The sequence below is a fragment of the Zootoca vivipara genome, chromosome 5, assembly GCF_965207765.1.
Source record: "Zootoca vivipara chromosome 5, rZooViv2.hap1.1, whole genome shotgun sequence".
Lineage (NCBI taxonomy): Eukaryota > Metazoa > Chordata > Lepidosauria > Squamata > Lacertidae > Zootoca > Zootoca vivipara.
In genome coordinates, this window is record NC_142588.1 from 76,024,122 (window position 1) to 76,043,845 (window position 19,724).

The 19,724-nt window shown below is 46.5% G+C and overlaps 1 protein-coding gene across 2 annotated transcripts in view; it reads left to right on the forward strand.

The window, feature by feature from the left end:
- The first annotated feature begins 1,355 nt into the window (after nt 1–1,355).
- The window catches only part of GMPS (guanosine monophosphate synthase), a 49,850-nt gene continuing 31,481 nt past the window's right edge, over nt 1,356–19,724 (forward strand). Inside the window, exons 1-2 of one of the 2 annotated variants that reach the window (XM_088669834.1) lie at nt 1,356–1,701; nt 14,833–15,014. In XM_088669834.1, the coding sequence (XP_088525960.1) occupies nt 1,675–1,701; nt 14,833–15,014 (209 nt within the window). In that variant the 5' untranslated portion in view covers nt 1,356–1,674. Of the gene's footprint in view, nt 1,702–12,417; nt 12,493–14,832; nt 15,015–19,724 lie in introns of those variants that run through there. The other variant, XM_088669835.1, reaches the window with a different exon arrangement.

Here is a 19,724-nt window from a genome sequence, read left to right on the forward strand (position 1 = left end):
ACGCTCGGCCATGAAGCTCACCTTGGGCCAGTCACTGTCTCAGCCTAACCTACCTCGCAGGTTTGTTGTGGGGATTAGATCAGGGGTACAACATGTATGCCACCTTGAGGTCCTTGAGAAGAAGGTGGCATATATGACGGAGAGCTACTTGAAAATGATTTACAGATGGTATTTAACTCTGAGTAGACTTGCTAAGAAAAAGGGACGCAATAACTAAATTAGGAAGTTGTGATCAAGAACCCTGCTTCCCTTTTGCTTCAGATTTCTTGAGGACTACGTACTTGCCCCAGACACATCCTGAGATGGAGCCTGTGGCCAATGTACGTTCCAAGTTCATAAGCAGGTTCCTAGTGAGGTAATCACAAGAGGGAGACAATTTTAAAGGTTTTTAAGCTAAAGTAGATCTAAAATAATTATTTGGATATTTATACCCTGACTCCTGCCCCATTTGCAGTACTTTCAAAACACAATTTAGTTGATCTAGGTAGGCTTTCCCAAACTTGGGTCTCCACCTGTTTTTGGACTACAACTCCCATCATCCCTAGCCAGCAAGACCAGTGGTCAGGGATGATGGGAGTTGTAGTCCAAAAAAACAGCTGGAGACCCAAGCGTGGGAAAACCCTGATAGGATTGTGGAAAGGAGGCAGGAAATCTGACCATGAGGTTAGTTGCCTTATGCAACACATCAAAGGCTGGAGACTCTCTGGGACTACAATTCCCATCATCTGTGAACACTGGGTCTGATGGGAGTCGAAGTCCAGGAAGAACTTGGATGATCTCAGCTTCCTCACCCCGCTAATGCCCTGAGTATCTTATTTATTTACTGCATAAAATTTATACAGTACACCGCTTGACTGCTAAAAAGTGGCTGGTGCAACCCAATCAGATGGGCGGTGTACAAATCATCACCAAAACCCAACCCAACCCATCAAAGCGTTTTACAAAAATATCGAGACACTCCAAAGACAATTTTTTTTGTGGCATGGCTTTCGCGGACTCTCAAAAGCTGGTGCCGTGACATATTTTTTTTAACCCTTTACGTTCCTCGAGACTTTGGGTAGGAAATCCCCTCTTCCCGTTTTCCCTCCGGCCGGGCGCAACTGCAACCGGCTGCATTTACCCTCGGGTAAAAAAAAAAGCGTTGCCGAGGATCGCGGCCATCTAAGCGGGGCAACCCCCCCCCAAAAAAACCCTGCATTTCCCTGCTTTCATCCCAGCCTTTATTCCTCGAGCTGTGGACACCCCACGGGCGAGTCTCCCTCTTTATATAAACGGACAGCATTGCGTTTCCTTCCCCCGGCGGCCTCCCCGCGCCTTCTCCGTCCGCCAGTGGGCGGGCTCGGCGCGCCGCTCTCGCTCCTGCCCTTCTTCTCCCGCCCGGCGCCGAAGAAGGCGGTCCGCGGGGCGCCGGGCTCCTCCTCGCGGGCGGCGCGTCCTGGCGGGGCGGGCGGGCAGGATTAGCTCATCTCGGCCGCGGAGAGGCAGCACAGCGGCGGCAACAGCAAGAGCGGCGGCCCCTCGGTAGTCTCGTCCTCCTTCCCGCCCGCCTCGTTGCGCGCTGCTTCCCGGCGCCCTCTCCCTCCGGCGGCTGTGCGCACACGGACCCGGGCGCGCAGCAGCTCGTCCCTCGGCCGCCCCTCCAACCCTCCGGTGTTTCCAACCCCGGCCGGCTCTATGGCTGTGTGCAATGGAGACGCCAAGGTCAGTGCCGCGGCGCCGGCGGCGGGAGGGACGGGGAGGCGAAAGGGGGAAGAGCGAGCGAGGCAGGCGGGGAAGGGAGAGCGGCAGCGCGGCCCCTCCGCCTTCCCTCGGCCCTGCCGGGCGAGCTTCCTCCGGGGGGCTTTGTGTGTGGTGGCGGCGGCGCGTCGTGCCGGAGGCGGGAGCTATCTGGGGCGAAGGGCGAGCCCGGCTTCTTCTAGGGTGGCCCCCCACCCATTAAAAAACAAAAGCAAAACACCCCCACGAAGCTTCGCCTCTTAAGAGCAGGGGCAGGAAACGACACCCCTCTCCCTCTCCATTTGCGCGGCGTCCCCCTTTTGCGGGAGGGAGGAAGAAGCGGCAGCTTCACGCCGGGCACATGGGGAGAAAAGGCGCGGGGGGAGGGGAGGAAGAGGAAGGGAGGGTGGCTGGCACCCGCCTCCCCCAACGCGGGCACCCGGGAAGGAAGGAGCTCGGCGAGCGCCCGGCCCCCAAAGTCCGCGGTAGTCCCTCCCCTTCCCCTCCAGGCGCATTCCCGCTGCCACTTGCCCCACATGGGCTGTTTCTGCTGCGGCTGCTGCCTCCTTGCCTGGCAGAACGAGCCCCCCCTCTCTCTTTCTCTCTCTCTCTCTCTCTCTCTCTCTCTCTCTCTCTCTCTCTCTCTCTCTCTCTCTCTCTCTCTTTCTCTTTTCTTGCCCCCCACCCACCCCTATTACTGGTCAAAGAAAGGCAATCGGCTCCTATGCCACTGGCAGAGCAGGCTGGATTATTATTATTATTATTATTGGGGGGGCAGAGAGATAGAGAACTTTTTCACAAGTCTGATTCTTTTCAAAAGACCTCTTCCACCCATAAGCCTAAGCAATGTCAGCTGCTTGCTATGGGGCAGTTTCCCCCCCACCCCCCCTTTTACTAGATGGGGATTTGTGTGTGGGCATTTGTACCTGACCGAAACAGTGTTTAAGAACTGTGGTGGGCTTGGCTACGGTAAAAAAAAAAGACTTTTTTTTTACTGCATCCTCATACTTTTACAGTTGCCTGTAAGTTCTCGTAACACCCCTTAAACTCTGCTTATGGGGATGGTGAAAGGCTTTGCACAACACACACACACTCGCACGCACACTCTTACTTTTGAGTGCATGCTTGTCTGTAAAGTGTGTCTAACCCGTTTGAGGATCTTTGAGAACAGGAACGTTTTGAAAGCACACTCATTCTGAAGTTTTAATACTGGTGCGGGAAGAAGTCTTGGAGGAATTGCTCTTCCCTTCCCCGTTGAGCATGGGTCAGGGGTGAGGTGGAGACAACCCCCCCCCCCCCGGGTTCACCTTTGGAAAGATTCACTCGTATGACCAAAATTGCTTCTATGGTGTCTGATGGTTGTTCCTCACGGCCCCCCAGAATTAACTTTAAAGCAACACTCCCCCCCCCTTTTGATACAGCAAATATGTTATAAGTGTGTGTGTCTCACACACAACCCTAATTCTCAAATACTGTAAGAGTTTCCAGAACTTCAAAGTTCTGTATAGATGGGCAAAGCTAGATTCAATTCAAAGGCAATAAAGTTTATATTCTACCAAGCAGACCGAGGAATGATGCACTCCAGTATTAGGCTATTTCAGAGGATGCTAATGTGTACATTTAATAAATATCAAGCAGGAATTGTAGTTTATAAACATAAGTGGATTGGAATGGCTTATGTTGAGTCAGACCCCATGGCCCTTTTTCCTGTTAGCAGAGAAAACTTTGTACATTTTATTTAGTAGCAGAGACGCTACTAGATTGGTAATATGCTACTAGGTGGTGGTGGGAAATAGCCAAAATCCTATTTGTCTAGGCTGTCAAGGCTGAATCAAATGGGCGCAATCTCTTTTCCTTGGAATTCCCTTTTCTGGCTCTTCAAATAAGTTGGGGAAGGGGAATGTAGTAAGCTTCCTTACACTGAATTAGACCATTGGTCCAGCTAGTTCACTATTTGCCTACACCAGGTCTGCAGGATTTCAGACATGGGTCTCTCCCAGGCCTACCTGGAGATGCTCCCAGGCCTACCTGGGACCTTCTGCATGCAAAGCAGATGTTCTACCACTGAGCAAGTGTTTCAGATTAAAGGCATTAATGGTATGGAAGAGACATCGTTTATTTCATAATTTATAAAGTGCCCAGAGAATGCCCAAGCAGTGTGCAGAAATATAAATATAAAACCCATTGCTAAATGACCTGGTTCCAGCTCTACGGTCCTATGATTTTATGAAAACCAAGCAACATTAAAAGGAACAGAAATGAAATAGACTGATTTGAGAAAGCACGGGAGAAAAGAAAACACAGCACAGTGTTGGAAGTTGATTCACTTTTGAGGCAGTGTTGGAATCTCAAGATGAATAAGACGTAGCTCAGTTGGTTCGTGCGTGGTGCTGACACCTCCCAGGTTGCCGTTCGATCCCATAAGGGACAAAAGCATATTCCTGCATTGCAGGGGGTTGTACTAGATGATCTTTAGGTTCCCTTCTAACTCCATGGTTCTATGAGATATCCTGTTCTATAAGATAAACTAGGTGCCAAATGGCTCCTTAAACTGGGGTTACAGTTGGCAAAACGTCTAGTTGCTATTTTGGGGCAAGACAGTTCTAAAGTCTTATTGATGGACAGACTGTGATGGATTCTCAGTTAAGCATCTGGCTAGTTCAGATGGTAACCTTGAGCTAGGTTAAGAGCTTTGAGAAGAAAAGCAACTTGATCCAGGGACAATCCACATATATATTGGCCTATTCTGACCTCTTTTTCTTTTTCTGCTGCTCAGGCTGCACAGAAAAAGCATTTTGGTTCCAGAAATTCATTTTCCGGCTGTGCAGATAAAATATAATGGATAGAATTCTACCAGATGGGGTATTAATGTTGTACACACACACCTGAGTGACCAAGGTAGGATGTAGGGGGAGGGGGCAGCTTCTCAGATCCTGCCCAGATCACAGTACATAGCTGCCAAGTTTTCCCTTTTCTCACGACGAAGCCTATTCAGCATAAGGGAATTTCCCGTAAAAAAAGGGGATAACTTGGCAGCTATGACAGTAGGAAAACCTCGACTTGATAACTCTCTTAACAAAGGTGTTGCATGTTGTTGATAGATTGCCCCAGTGAGCATCTGTTCCAGAGGCTGGCATTGCCTTCTTGTAAATGCCTTGCTTACCTTTTTAGACTTGCAGTATTCTGATCTGGTGGGTCATTTTGTATGGTAGAGAACAGCTGCCTAGGTCAGTGATGGGCAACCTTTTAAGCTTGGTGTGTCAAAATTCACCAAAAAACCGAGCATAACTCGGGTGGTGTGTCACTTTAAAAAAAAAAAGTTTAAAAAAGGGGGGAAATTATTAAAGTTATTTTAAATGCAGTGGCATTGATGGTGGCGGTATTGGCAGTGGTTGCAGCGGTGAGGTTGGGACCTTCCTTCTCCTCCCTCTCCGTGGTGCCAGTGCGCCTCGAGGTAGGTTGTCTCAGGCCTTGGGACCCCTTAGCTTCGGCAGCTCCCCTGATGTTCGCGCGAGGGCGGTGGCAATCCTGGAGGCTCCGAAGCCGGTCAGGGAGCGCAGGTACGCTGGCCGTTTTCAAGAGCTCCGCAACAACGTGCCAATCCCCATTTTGCCTCGCCAGAAGTCCACAAGGCCCCCAGAGATGCGTCCTTCTCGGCGTGCAGCCGCGTGTCACCGAAAATGGCTACGCGTGTCAGTGCTGTCACGCGTGTCATAGGTTCGCCATCACTGGCCTAGGTGATGTAACCCACCTAATTTTGCAAGATGGGGGGTGAATGAGTGAAATAAGCATGTGTGAATAAGAGTGAGAGTGATGAGAATACGCAGAACCAACTGTGTCAACTGTAGAATTTTTATTGGACATGTTCTTAGTAATTTTGCTCTGTTCTCTCATCTCTCTGCACAAGCTCAGCTACTTTTTCTTTGCACTTCCAGTTCTTAAGTGTATGCAGGTCGCAATATGCAACACAAAAACAGTTTTGCAGCCTGAGCCCCATTCTGACAAAGTATTCAGTTTTCAGAAAAGTTTCCCCAGACTATGAATCTATTTATCTCCAGCCTCTTCATCTACATAAGGAAGCTTTGAACTCCTTACTTGTTGCACAAATCTTCTGACGATTTTTGCTTTTGTTGCAGCCTGATTCTGTGCAGGGTTTTGTGAGCCCACTGAAGTCAACGGGGGTTGTGTAACTCACTTTGTACAGGAATGCAGCCTGCCCCCTCCCTTTTAAAAACATGCATGTGTATAGCATGTTACAAAAGCTTGTTTGCTGTTAGCGGCATATGGCTGGTAATACTGGAGTTTTCTAAATGCTTTCTGGCAGGAGGAACGATGAGGAAGGTGCTCTCTATGGCAGCGTTTCTCAACCGCTGTTCCGTGGCACACTAGTGTGCCGCGAGACGCTGGCTGGTGTGCCGCGAGACGCTGGCTGGTGTGCCGCGACGTGCGACGACGAGAAGGGCGATTTGCATTGTCACGTGCCTGGCGGCCGCCAATAAGTAAAAGGAGCCGGCCGGGTCACGACGCGGGGCGAGCGCAGCTCTCAACAGCCACCACCACGGGAGGGTGGTTTTAGACAAACTTAAAGAAGCTGGCTGGATGAGCTCAACCTGAAACTTGCTGAGCAAAGGATTGTGCTGGCAGAGAAATCAGCGGCTTGTGAAGCCTTATTAGAGGAGATTGCAACCAACACAGCAATTGGCAAGTGTTTCTTACAGTCATAATTATATAGTCAATATAGGGCGGCACAGAGTTAATTTTTTTAACTTTTTAAATGGTGGTGTGCCTCGTGATTTTTTTCATGGAACAAGTGTGCCTTGGCCCAAAAAAGGTTGAGAAACACTGCTCTATGGTATCTTTTATAAACCTGCTGCTGTGTTCACTGACTAGGGCTATCCAGTTAGAATGCTAGGGGGCTGTCCCCCTTCCTTCAAAACTTTTCTAGGGGGTATTTCTTTCTAGATGGTTGCTGGTAGCATTTGAGCTTTCTCCACGATGCCTCCACAGTTTCTTCTTTGTGGCCATGGAACGTCGGTACCTTCCCTAGCCTGGTACCTAGTGGGTATAGCCTTCCCTAGCCTGGTACCTAGGACGCGGGTGGCGCTGTGGTCTAAACCACTGAGCCTCTTGGGCTTGCCAATCGGAAGGTTAGCGGTTCGAATCCCCGCGACGGGGTGAGCTCCCGTTGCTCGGTCCCAGCTCCTGCCAACCTAGCAGTTCAAAAGCACGTCAAAGTGCAAGTAGATAAATAGGTACAGCTCAAACGGGAAGGTAAACGGCGTTTCCATGTGCTGCTCTGCTTTCGCCAGAAGCGGCTTAGTCATGCTGGCCACATGAGCTGGAACAGGGGTCAGCAAACCTTTTCAGCAGGGGGCCGGTCCACTGTCCCTCAGACCTTGGGGGCCGGACTATATTTTGAAAAAAAATATGAACGAATTCCTATGCCCCACAAATAACCCAGAGATGCATTTTAAATAAAAGGACACATTCTTCTCATGTAAAAACACCAGGCAGGCCTCACAAATAATGCAGAGATGCATTTTAAATAAAAGGACACATTCTACTCATTTAAAAACACGCTGATTCCCGAATTGTCCGCAGGCCGGATTTAGAAGGTGATTGGGCCGCATCTGGCCCCCGGGCCTTAGTTTGGGGACCCCTGACCTGGAAGCTGTACGCCGGTTCCCTCGGCCAGTAAATCGAGATGAGCACCGCAACCCCAGAGTCGTCCGCGACTGGACCTGATGGTCAGGGGTACCTGTACCTTTACCTTTAGCCTGGTACCTAACAGATGTTGTCCGACTACAACTTCCAACATCTGGGACCATGAGTGATGCTGGTTGCGACTGTGGAGCTGGAATCACAACAGCACCTGTGAGGGTCACATTTCCTCATCCCTGTCATAGCATCCGAACCACAAACTCAGTGGAAATTCTGGTGCCAGTTTGACAAGGCTACAAGCCCTATCATCCTTGAGCACTGACCATGCTGCCTAAGGCTGACAGGAGCTGTAGTCCAAGAGACCTGGAGGGTACCAGGTTGGGGAAGCCTGGTATAATGTGTGCAGATGAAGACGGCCTGTTCTCTCTCCCTCCCTTGTGTTAGGGAAACTGAATTATCCTCGATCAGCTGTTGTTGCCTGGGAGTCTGTGCTCATAGGTGGGTGAGTGGGTACTGCTGCTCTTTTTTGGGAACTTGGAACATTATGATTTTGTCTGACTGAGCCGCCCCCCCCCCTTCCCACGTTCATCTTTGAAACAATTTCCCAATTACTTCCTCTTGCCAGTTCCACGTTGGGGACATTTGTTATGACCAAGCCTTGTCAGGTGAGAGGTTTGACAACTAACAGTCATTGTGATAAGTTAAACACATAGCTGTCACTAGGGAAAGTATGAGAAATATTCTCCACATGATGTAACCAGTGGATTTGCCTTGCAAAAAGTGAATGTGGCAGATGGGCTGTGGGAAGGCACATTAGATACAGAGAACTGCTCCTGTAGGGATGACCTTCCAGGTCCACCGCTAAGTTTCTCAACTTAAAAACAAAAGGGCAGGGGGAGAAATCTGTATGAACATTGGCAACCCAGAACAGCTCTCTGAATTGAGATGAGAGAGCGTATGTGTCAAGCATGTCGAACGGACTTCATTTAATGCTGGGAATCTGTTTGCCTTAAATTGTTATTTATCCCTGATTATGCTGATTCTGAGAATATTGTGGTGGGAAGGTCCAAATCAATCTTTAGCTGATCTTCAGAGCCCTGTGGTTGATATTGTATAGAAATTGCACTTTTTACTTGGGCATTCGTGTCTGCCTCTGCCACAGCAAAAGCTTTTTTTAACATCACCTGGTCAAATGGCATTAAAATTCACTTGTGATACGCATTTTTCAGTGCAAAATAATCTTGGATGATGGTGAATATAATAATTCCCATTCCTCTTTCTCTGTAAGTACCTAGGGTGGATTACAGAGAGGTAAAAATGCAACTTTAAAACCAGTTAAAACAATATAGAATCAGAAGACTAAGCTGGGTCCTATATATATATATATATATATATATATATATATATATATATAAGGTGTCAGAAAGACAGTGTAAAGGAAGTGTGTCTTCAGCCTATGATGAAAACTGTTCAATGAAGGCACCAGATGTGCATTTCTGGGGAGGGAATTCCATAGTATAGGGGCAAGGTAAGGCATATTATAGATTTGATTTATATTTATTTGATTCCTTTATTTCCCCTCTCCCTTTCCCAGCTACTTACATAGCTAGTTAACATGTGCATGCCACCCACCCACCCACCCATCAGTAATGTCAATGACTTTTGTTAAACCAGTCCTTGGTGTTTTGAGTGTTTTGACATTAGAGACATTTTGCAGGATAGGCTACTATAGGATTGGGCTCTCATCTTTGTTTCAATTTGGGGTATTCATGATCTCTAGAACTTGCACAGGAAACTGCCAGTAAAGCAGATCATGAGATGACTTTTAAAATAATATTTCATCATGTAATTGGTTTGTTTGGTTGATCAGTCACAGATAACTGCAGACTTCTCATGAATGAGATGATTTATTTCAGCGCGGACGCTTGTGATTTGAATTAATCTACACAATCTGAAATCTTGAAAAGGGAAGAAAAGGGCCTATTGTAATTTTATTCTGACCTCCCTTGTCTCCCGTCAGAGCCTTCTTTCCTGAATGAAGTTTTTCAATTCAAATGTTCTTAGCTCGTTAATGATTTCCCCTTTATCTAATTTCAGTTGTATTCGAAACTATGTGCTATGTAGAATCCTACTATTGCAACTACTGACAACAGTACTCTGCATTCACTTAGAGTGAATCCACATGATGGTATTATGACAGGGGTCAGAAAACTTTTCCTGCAGGGGGCCAGTCCCCTGCAAGGGGGACAAGTAGTCCTCCTCCCCACATGCCCCAGCCGCCTTCTCTGTTTGCCGCCTCCCTCATACGCCGAAGGGCTGCTGGTGGTGGCGCGAAACAGGCTTCCTCCTCGCCTAGAGAAAGAAGGCGCTGCACTTACCTTCCCAGGGGCTGCCACTACCACCACCAATGCTTCTTCTTCTCGTGAAGCAGGTAGGCAGAGCGAGCTTGTCCGCTTCGCTCTCTGGCCCACAGGAGTGCCAGGGTGGCGACGGCGATGGGAGGAAGACGCCGAGTGGTGGTGGCTCTGCCCCTGATTCTGCCCAGGCGCTGTAATTTGCCGCCCCCTGTATTATGACATGACTTAACTATTCGCCGTTCAATCAGCCTGAGCAAAAGGCAACTTTCCTTACTCCAGTGCATGGCAAATACAACCCATGGTTTTGACATCCAGTTTGCCTTTATGAGACTTAAAAGTTTTGTTCCTTTGTTCTCCCTCCATGGGCAATGGGCCTTTTCTGCGGTGGCTCCTTGTTGGTGGAATGCTCTCCCCCAGGGAGGCTTGCCTGGTGCCTTCATTCCATATCCTTGGGCAAATACATTCCTCTTCATCCAGACCTTCTATAGCCTTTTCAACTGTGTGTGGCCAGGGTGTGTGTGTTATTTCGATTGTTGTTACATTATTTTTTGTGTTTTTATACCACCTTGCGATCCTTGGATGAAATTTAACAAATAAACACTAAATAAATAACAAACCTTAAATGCAGGGGAGAACCTCTGGCTCACAGACCTAATTAGGCCTGCCAGGCCTCGGAGATTGGCCCACCAGGCAGTTTTTGGTAAACTGTAGCCACCATCCTGGGTCTGACATACAGTATATGACATCAAGCGCAGGAATGTTCAAGCTGTGGCTTTAACCTTCAAGCCAGCGGTACAGAGGAAGGTGGAGAATTGGGAGAGCACTCTCAAGTGTGCTTCCACATTTTTTTTTATTAAAATAATTCCTCAATTCTCATCTCCTTAATGGCTAGGTGAAAAGTGGCACTTAATGCCAGGACAGAAGGGATTTCCTTTCTCTAATAATTCAGTGGCAAAAAAATCTAGTTAAAGTTTGGTCATGTGACCCCAGTTGATATAACTCTGGTGTTCTGTCATGGCTCACTTTACATTTTGTCAGTCCCATAATCATGGCAAAGAGATCAGGTATACCTCCTCCTCCTCCTCCTCCTCCTCCTCCTCCTCCTCCTCCTCCTCCTCCTCCTCCTCCTCCTCCTCCTCCTGTGTGTGTGTGTTTACAGCAATTCTGTACAACCCATTAAAAAGTTCTCTGGGCAGTTCACAAGTAAAAGTTGAAACGACAAAGTATAAAAATAGAGCCCTTGCTAAAAATGAACCCTAGCTATAGTTTGTTTTATCCAGAATCTGAATTCAGTGGCTTCAAACTTCAAAGTTTAGAACTACCTATGTTAGAGTTCAGTTTGGTTAAGTTGTGATGTTAACCATAGTTAGCATGCAAGAGGAAGGTAAAAGGTAAAGGATCCCTGGATGGTTAAAGGTAAAGGGGCCCCTGACCATCAGGTCCAGTTGTGTCTGACTCTGGGGTTGTGGCGCTCATCTCGCTCTATAGGCTGAGGGAGCCGGCGTTTGTCCATAGACAGCTTCTGGGTCATGTGGCCAGCATGACAAAGCTGCTTCTGGCAAACCAGAGCAGCTCACGAAAATGCCGTTTACCTTCCCGCCGGAGTGGTACCTATTTATCTACTTGCACTTTGACGTGCTTTCGAACTGCTAGGTGGGCAGGAGCTGGGACCGAGCAACGGGAGCTCACCCCATTGCAGGGATTCGAACCGCTGACCTTCTGATCAGCAAGCCCTAGACTCTGTGGTTTAACCCACAGTGCCACCTGGGTCCCTGGATGGTTAAGTCCAGTCAAAGGCGACTATGGGGTGCAGTGCTCATCTTGCTTTTCAGGCCGAGAGAGCCGGTGTTTCTCCACAGACAGCTTTCTGGGTCATGTGACCAGCATGACTAAATGCTTCCGGCCCATTGGAACACCGTGACAGAAGCCAGAGCTCACAGAAACGTCGTTTACCTTCCCGCCACAGCGGTAGCTATTTATCTACTTGCACTGGCATGTTTTCGAACTGCTAGGTAGGCAGGAGCTGGGACAGAGCAACAAAAGCTCACTGCCGTCGCGTGGATTCGAACCGCCGACCTTCTGATCGGCAAGCCCAAGAGGCTCAGTGGTATAGACCATCGTGCCACCCATGTCCCATTCAAGAGGAAGACCACAACTGGGGAAGGAGGAGAATAGAAGGGAGAACGGAGAGGAAATAAAAGTTTCTGGAATATTGTTCGCCACCATTAGTGCTACTTTACTATGGGAAAGGTGGTATGTAAACGGAAGTAGAAAAACAAGCTTCTTCTCCCAAAGAATTCCCCTTCAATGTTCCATTTTTGCTTGTAGAAGAGCCTTTTGTATTTTGTACTACAGATGTAGTACATAAACACTGCAAACCTCTAAACCCCGAGGATATTGCTATATTTAATCCTCTGTTACTTCTGCATTTGGCAGTTATAGTCACACAAACACACACAAACGCTACAAGATTGCCTTAACACCCGGTCGAAATCTGTAATCTTGTATCCAGTTGCACTCTTACAAAATCAAATTGATTAGAGTGAGATGCATGCGATGCATGACTGACTGCAGTATTTTAATGTGCTGCCCATTCCGTACCTCTTCCTTAAGACCATGCGTGGAATGATGCCTAGCGGCCTCGATTTCTAAATTCAAGAAGGGTTGCTTATTCACAAATGACATACAAGGCTTCCTGATGCCATGGGCATTAGGACTTGAACCATGGTTGCTGGAACCAGGCTGGGACCTAAGTCTGGTGAGTTTAGGTAAACAGATAAGGATGTGCTGCCTGGGCCCAGTGGCGGAGCTTCATGCTGCGGCACCGGGGGGGGGGGCAGAGAGCAGGCGGGGCGGGGCACGCCGCTTGCAGGGCCGTGGCACCCAGTGCAGGCGGGGGAGAGCTGTGATGGCGCCCCACTGGGATCGCGCTGCCGGGGGCGGTGCGCTCTTCCCGCACTCCTCTTCCTCTGCCAATGCCTGGGCCCTCGACAGTCTTTAGGTAACACGACACCTCTGGGCTGTAGAGGCCTAGTATAAAAATACTTGTGTCTGTGCCTGGCCAACAGAACAGAACAGTACCACCTCCACCTCCAGCTCCTGATTTTGGGGAGCTTTTCTTGCCAAAGTTCATGCACACCTGAGCCATAAACAGTGTTCAAAATTAGCCAGGCGCCAGACACGTTTTGCGACTGGTACAGGTCCAGTTGCGACCACATGGAGCTTTCCGGATGCTAGGTTGGCGATTTAGAGAAGGATCTGAAATATTTTCCCTTGGAATAGTTTTATTCTGGATTGCTTTATCTGATGTTTCAATGTGCTGTAAAATGCTTTGAGGTTTGTTCTTTAAAACATACAGGTGAAATTCGGAAAATTAAAAGGTGAAACCAATATATGAGATAGATGCATGACATGCAAAAATTATTTGTTGTAATTGTAATTATTTGTCGTTAGGCGGGCCAATTATAAGTGGAATTTAATTAATGAAATGCAATATTTATTTTTGTATTATTGTAACTATTTGTTTTATTACTGTGGAATTTCCAAAAGAAAGCATTTGTAAAAATTAAAAGAAAAATAAAAAATAATAAGTTGCATTACTGAAATAAATGCACTTTTCGATGATATTCTAATTTTCCGAGTTTTACCTGTAAAGTGGTATAGAAATGGAATGAATCGTCATCGTCATCCTCATCCCATTGGGGATGCGAATGGTGCCTGGGCATTCCATTGTGGCAGCCTATGCGCCAAGGAGAAAATGCTTAATGTTGCACAGTATACAGGAAGTGTTGTGTTTGTGAGTTTTCTTCTGATTGGTGTCAGACCCTTAACTTAAAAAAATTACTAAAGTGTGTGTCAGGGCTGCGCGAACTCTGGTTTTCAACATTGTGATATATCACCAGCTAAACATTGTGTTATACCAATATATCACGATGTCTGAAATAAGGATGGAGCTATTGGCTGGCTTCACAGTTCCCTCCCGCATCCTTATTTTTGCCAGTGACTGCTTTTGTGATTTGCTGCCCACTGCATGGAGCAGGGGACAGCTGAGCCAGAAGAGTTAACAGGGGCTTCAGGAATTGAGAGAAGCGTTGGCTGGCTTCACGGTTTTCCCCTCATTGTGATTTTTGCATAGCGCGCATGCACACACGTCATGATTACGATATATTGCCAGGTCAAAAATTATGAAACCGATATCACAATATGGACTTCAAACCAGTTTTGAAGCCCTACTGCATTCTGGTTCATACTGTGAAGGAGAGTGATATGGTATCGGCAGACCTATTTGTATGGAAGTAGCCCCATTTATTTCCTTCATGGATGCAATTCATTTATTTATGCCCATCTATCAGTCGCTTCCCTTGAAATACCTCAAAGCAGTTTCACAATAAAAGCAATTGCACAATTTCACTCACACACACAAATTATAAACAATTTCACATCCTATACCGCCTGAATCTCTAAGCTAGGCTTGCAGATACATCCACAAAGGTTGCTAGAATACACATTTTATTAGGCCACCTGTCTCTGCAGCTAGTGCTAGTAATTTATTGTGACACATCCTTAGCCTGATTAGGGATGCAGTCTCATCTCATTTTTAAAATCTTCCCATCCTGTTCACCTGAAAGTACTGTAGTACGTTTTTGCCCAAGCGGAGGGGCTGTTCCAAGCTTCCTCTTGGGTAACCCTCTCCCATTAAAGTGTTGCCTCTTCAATTACTAGATGCTGCTTCTAGCAGAAGCAATGGGAAAAAAGGAAGGATGTGTTAGAGCCCCAGGAAGGGGTGCAAAATGACCAACATTGCATCTATATTCATTAATAAATAGTATCTGTTAAATGTGACTAATGCAATGTGTTTCTCCTAAATTTTCTATTTATTACATATAATGCTACAGTCTAGGGTGGTTGTTGTTGGTTTTTTTTATAAAAAAAACCATGTATTCTTAATTATTCCAAGAGACTTCCCAAAGCAAGAGCTTGCAAGTATCTTAAATAATTAACTTAGCTACTTCTCATTTAAAAAGTAGTTTAATTTTCTGTTCTAGCTCTGCGCTGATAATCCAAGTGATAAAAGTGTTTGTGTAAATAATGTTCACAGTTGGAGAATGCTGGAGAAGATCTCAAGGATGGTCTCTGCCGCTACGACGGAGCTGTAGTGATACTTGATGCTGGAGCGCAGTATGGGAAAGTCATAGATCGCCGAGTCAGAGAACTGTTTGTCCAGTCCGAGATATTCCCTTTGGAAACACCTGCCTTTGCCATCAAAGAACAGGGATTCCGGTAAGATTCATTCTGTTTTGTGTTTTACCTTTTAAGTTCTGAACTTTGTCTGGGAAGCCAGAAGGAGGACTTGAACGGTGCTTTTATTTAGCATGAGTAACTTGACTGTCAAATCAATTTTCTGATAATCAACTTTGGAACATCTAGTGAGGGATGTACTGAGGAAAATGTACACGGTTTCTTATCCTGGGATTATTAGAATCATAGAATCATAGAGTTGGAAGAGACCACAAGGGCCATCCAGTCCAACCCCCTGCCAAGCAGGAAACACCATCAAAGTATTCTTGACATATGCCTGTCAAGCCTCTGCTTAAAGACCTCCAAAGAAGGAGACTCCACCACACTCCTTGGTAGCAAATTCCACTGCCGAACAGCTCTTACTGTCAGGAAGTTCTTCCTAATGTTCAGGTGGAATCTTCTTTTTTGAAGTTTGAATCCATTGCTCTGTGTCCGCTTCTCTGGAGCAGCAGAAAACAATCTTTCTCCCTCCTCCATATGACATCCTTTCATATATTTGAACATGGCTATCATATCACCCCTTAACCTTCTCTTCTCCAGGCTAAACATACCCAGCTCCCTAAGCCGTTCCTCATAAGGCATTGTTTCCAGGCCTTTGACCATTTTGGTTGCCCTCTTCTGGACACGTTCCAGCTTGTCAGTATCCTTCTTGAACTGTGGTGCCCAGAACTGGACACAGTACTCCAGGTGAGGTCTGAGCAGAGCAGAATACAGTGGTACTATTGCTTCCCTAGATCTAGATGCTATACTCCTATTGATGCAGCCCAGAATTGCATTGGCTTTTTTAGCTGCTGCATCACACTGCTGACTCATGTCAAGTTTGTGGTCTACCAAGACTCCTTGTACCATTAGAAGGTGGAGATGGAGGATTGAGTGTTTGAATGCTCCCCTTGCCAGGCAGAAGACTAGTACAGTGGTACCTCTACTTATGTTCACCTCCGGTTACATATCCTTTGGGATACATACGCGGCAAAGCCGGAAGTATTTTTCTGGGTTTCGCTGCACATGCCTGCGCAGAAGCGCTCTACCGCATCATGCGCGTAAGCAGCACCTCCGGTTGCGAATTCCTCGGCATCTGACCGGAGCTCCGGAACGGATCCCGTTCACATCCGGAGGTACCACTGTACGGGATAGAAGTCTACTCTAGAACCTTCACTATAACCTACGTTTCTCCTATGTTTAGGGAGTGTTCCATAGAGGGGGCATTTAGTCATTCAATTGCCATGAATATTGTGAGATTATACAGACCATACAACATACTGCCCCGCTTTTTTAAAAAAAGCAAATGCAGATTGGATCTGACACTCAATATATCAGATGTTTAAAACACATGCAAAATCCTTCTGAAAGAGTTCTAGTCTTGAGAGGGAGGGGGGTTTGAATAGCTCACCCATCAAGGACCATCCTGGCATGTTCTTTAACATGCTCAGATATGGCAAACACTGGGTCAGATTCAAGTTCAGTGGTGGGATTCCTGGTTTGACCCATTTCAGATCAGAAGACCTGTGAGCTTTCCCTTTACTGAGACACTGTGATTGTGGGAAGTAAGGGTTGAATGGAACAGAAAGATCAAGTTGGGTATTATCAGCATGCTGAGGACAAGCTCACTCGAAACCTTTCTGCTGTTTCTCCCTAGTAGCATTAAGGTGGAATCCATCAGGATTCCTTAGTAGGTGAGGGGGAAAGACAACAAGCAATCTGCTTATTGCACCCTCTGGACCTTTCAGTTTAGGAGCAAGTAATTGCTTTTCAAGCAGCTATTTGAACAGTCACACACTTAGACCAGGGGCAGCTCACCTGTAGCCCTACAGACGCTGTTGGACTCCAACTCCCATCAGCCCCAGCCAGTGGCCAAGGATGGTGGGAGCAACCTTGACTTAGAACTCCCAGTGCCACAATTGGGGCCTAACAAGATTCATAGGAGAAATGGCATCCCAGTCAATGTCAAAGCAAGCATTACTGGTAAAAAACAGATGAGTGGTACAGCAGCCGTAGGAAAATATTATTTTAGTGCCTAAGATAAAAATAGCGGTGGCTAACTTTTGGTCCTCCGGGTGTTGCTGGCCTACAACTCCCGTAATCTCTGACTATTGAATATGCTGGCTGGAGCTGATGAGGTTTGGGAGTCCAACATCAAATAAAGGCCTGCAGGTTAGCCACCTCTAGGATTTGCCAACGAGAATGAATTCAAGCATGCTTGTGGGATTGAATCCAGAAGGTAACAGCTTAAACCTAGATTTCATGTCCATTTACCTCCCCGTAAAAAGCTTTTCTTAATCAGAATGTTAAAAACGCAGTAGCAGCAGAGACAACAGGTATGCACTTGTTTTCCTAAACCTACCAGTTCTGTGGCACAGTCTTTAAATGCTATTATTGCATTTAAACAAAAAACAAATCCAGGGCTTTGTCTTCTGTTAAATGGAAGGAGGGAGCCTCTGTCAACAGAATGAGCAGCAGGAGTTGAACAGGTAGATGGTTTTGTGGTCATTTCATAGTTCAACAAGGCTGTCAACAGGAAAGTAATCCTCATAAACGTTTCCCAGAGAGGTCTGGAAATCCAGCCAGTTCCACGAGTTCCTGAAGTGATCATGAAGTGGGTTAGGGTGTTATAAACCAGGGGTAGTGGGATGTGGCAGGAGGAACAGCCACATATGCCTTCCTCCCACTTCCTTTCCATGCTTGTTTGAAACATCCATCCCTTCTCTAGATGGTCTGTCTTCACAACAGGAGTAAAGGTTCACAAGGAATCTGTTCCTGCATAAGATAATGGGCTTCCCATGACAACACTGTCTTCCCTAAATTTCCTGTTCAGATTATTCTTTGCCTGATGCATAGGTTTGCCTGTGCCTCGCTCTAAAGTGTGCCTGTTTTCCTTTGGAAAGATTGTGACAACAGAAACATTCACAACTTAAGCTCAACACACGGAAGAAAATGCTCCCTCTGTATGCTTATTCTCCTAAGGGAATATAACTTTTCCATTTTTGTTACAAAGTCAAATAAACAGCTTGTGGTTTCCTTGAGCTGAAGCTGTATAAAACACACACTCCGTTTCCACATTCCAGCGAAAAAGCTTGGAGATTATTCCCACCCCGAGCTTCACTTCTGCTTATTTTTGTAGGTATGACAGTAGACATAAGAATGGTCTGTCTGAACATTCATAGTTTGTATGAACGGCACAGGGACTTTGGTTCAGAAATCCAGCAAATGCCTGAGCCAAATGGAGCTTGCAGATTTATTACAATTCCCACGTTAAAAACAAACCGATTAGTTGCCTGTCTGCTCAGCTTATTTGTAGCCCACTCTTATCCCAAGAAACCTGTTTAAGTGTAAAACTTTGAGCTGAGCAGGAATTGTAGTGATGAGTCTCACGTGAATTACCCCCCCCTCCCCATGTGAACGGCTTCTGTCCCAGAAGAAATGTACCACAATTTCCCCGCCCCTTAAAACCTATATGTATCTTGGATAGAGACTCTCAGGAGGTAGGAATAGACTTGGAGCCTTCAGGAAGTGCCCTGAGTAATTAGGGCACCTCCTTAAGGCTCTAAGGGCCAATTTGTGCAATCAAAGGATCAAGTGGCTTAAAGTACATCAGGTGCCATGCTTTGAAGTTGGTATGTGAGGATGCTAAGTTAACTCTTTCCCCTGACAGATTTTTTTTAAAAAAATAAAAAAATCTGCATTTTTAAACTTTGGTTTTAAATTACTTTGACTTTTATTGTATATTTTTAAAACTTTGATTTTAAATTACTTTGAGATATATATTTAAGTGGGATATACCGTATTTTTCCGTGTATAACACGCCCCGGGTATAAGATGCCCCCTCTTTTTTGGGAGTAAAAATTGAGAAATTGGGGGGAGTTTGCCCAGAGTTGTTGAGCTCATCTGCACACATCTGCACACTCAGCAAAAGCAAGCGCCCAGCGCCCACCCAATTGCAGCAGCAGCCAATAGCCAAAGGACCTTGACACACCCACCAATAACCCGCAAAAATGCTGCTGACAATCTCCTACGTGCGGCAGCCATCAATTGCCCACCCCAGCTCTCCACTCTCCATGTATAAGACGAGCCCCAATTCTTTGCATAATTTTTAAATATAAAAACATTGTCTTACACGCGGAAAAATACAGTATATAGTTAAGTGGGAAGTGATGTAATGTGCTTCGTGCAGCCCACTCTGATTAGGAGCAGGGCTGCTGTGTTGTCAAAGGCAAATCCATCATTAAGTGAAATTTTGTGTGGAATGTGAGGCCAAAACATGCATGAATAGTGGTCCCCAAGTCTTAACCAGACAACCTCAGAGCTGTTTCTAGACCTTGTTGTTGTTGTTTAGTCGTTTAGTCATGTCCGACTCTTCGTGACCCCATGGACCAGAGCACGCCAGGCACTCCTGTCTTCCACTGCCTCCCACAGTTTGGTCAGACTTATGTTGGTAGCTTTGAGAACACTGTCCAACCATCTCGTCCTCTGCCGTCCCCTTCTCCTAGTGCCCTCCATCTTTCCCAGCATCAGGGTCTTTTCCAGGGAGTCGTTCTCTTCTCATGAGGTGGGCAAAGTATTGGAGCCTCAGCTTCAGGACCTGTCCTTCCAGTGAGCACTCGGGGCTGATTTCCTTCAGAATGGATAGGTTTGAACTTCTTGCAGTCCATGGGACTCTCAAGAGCCTCCTCCAGCACCATAATTCAAAAGCATCAA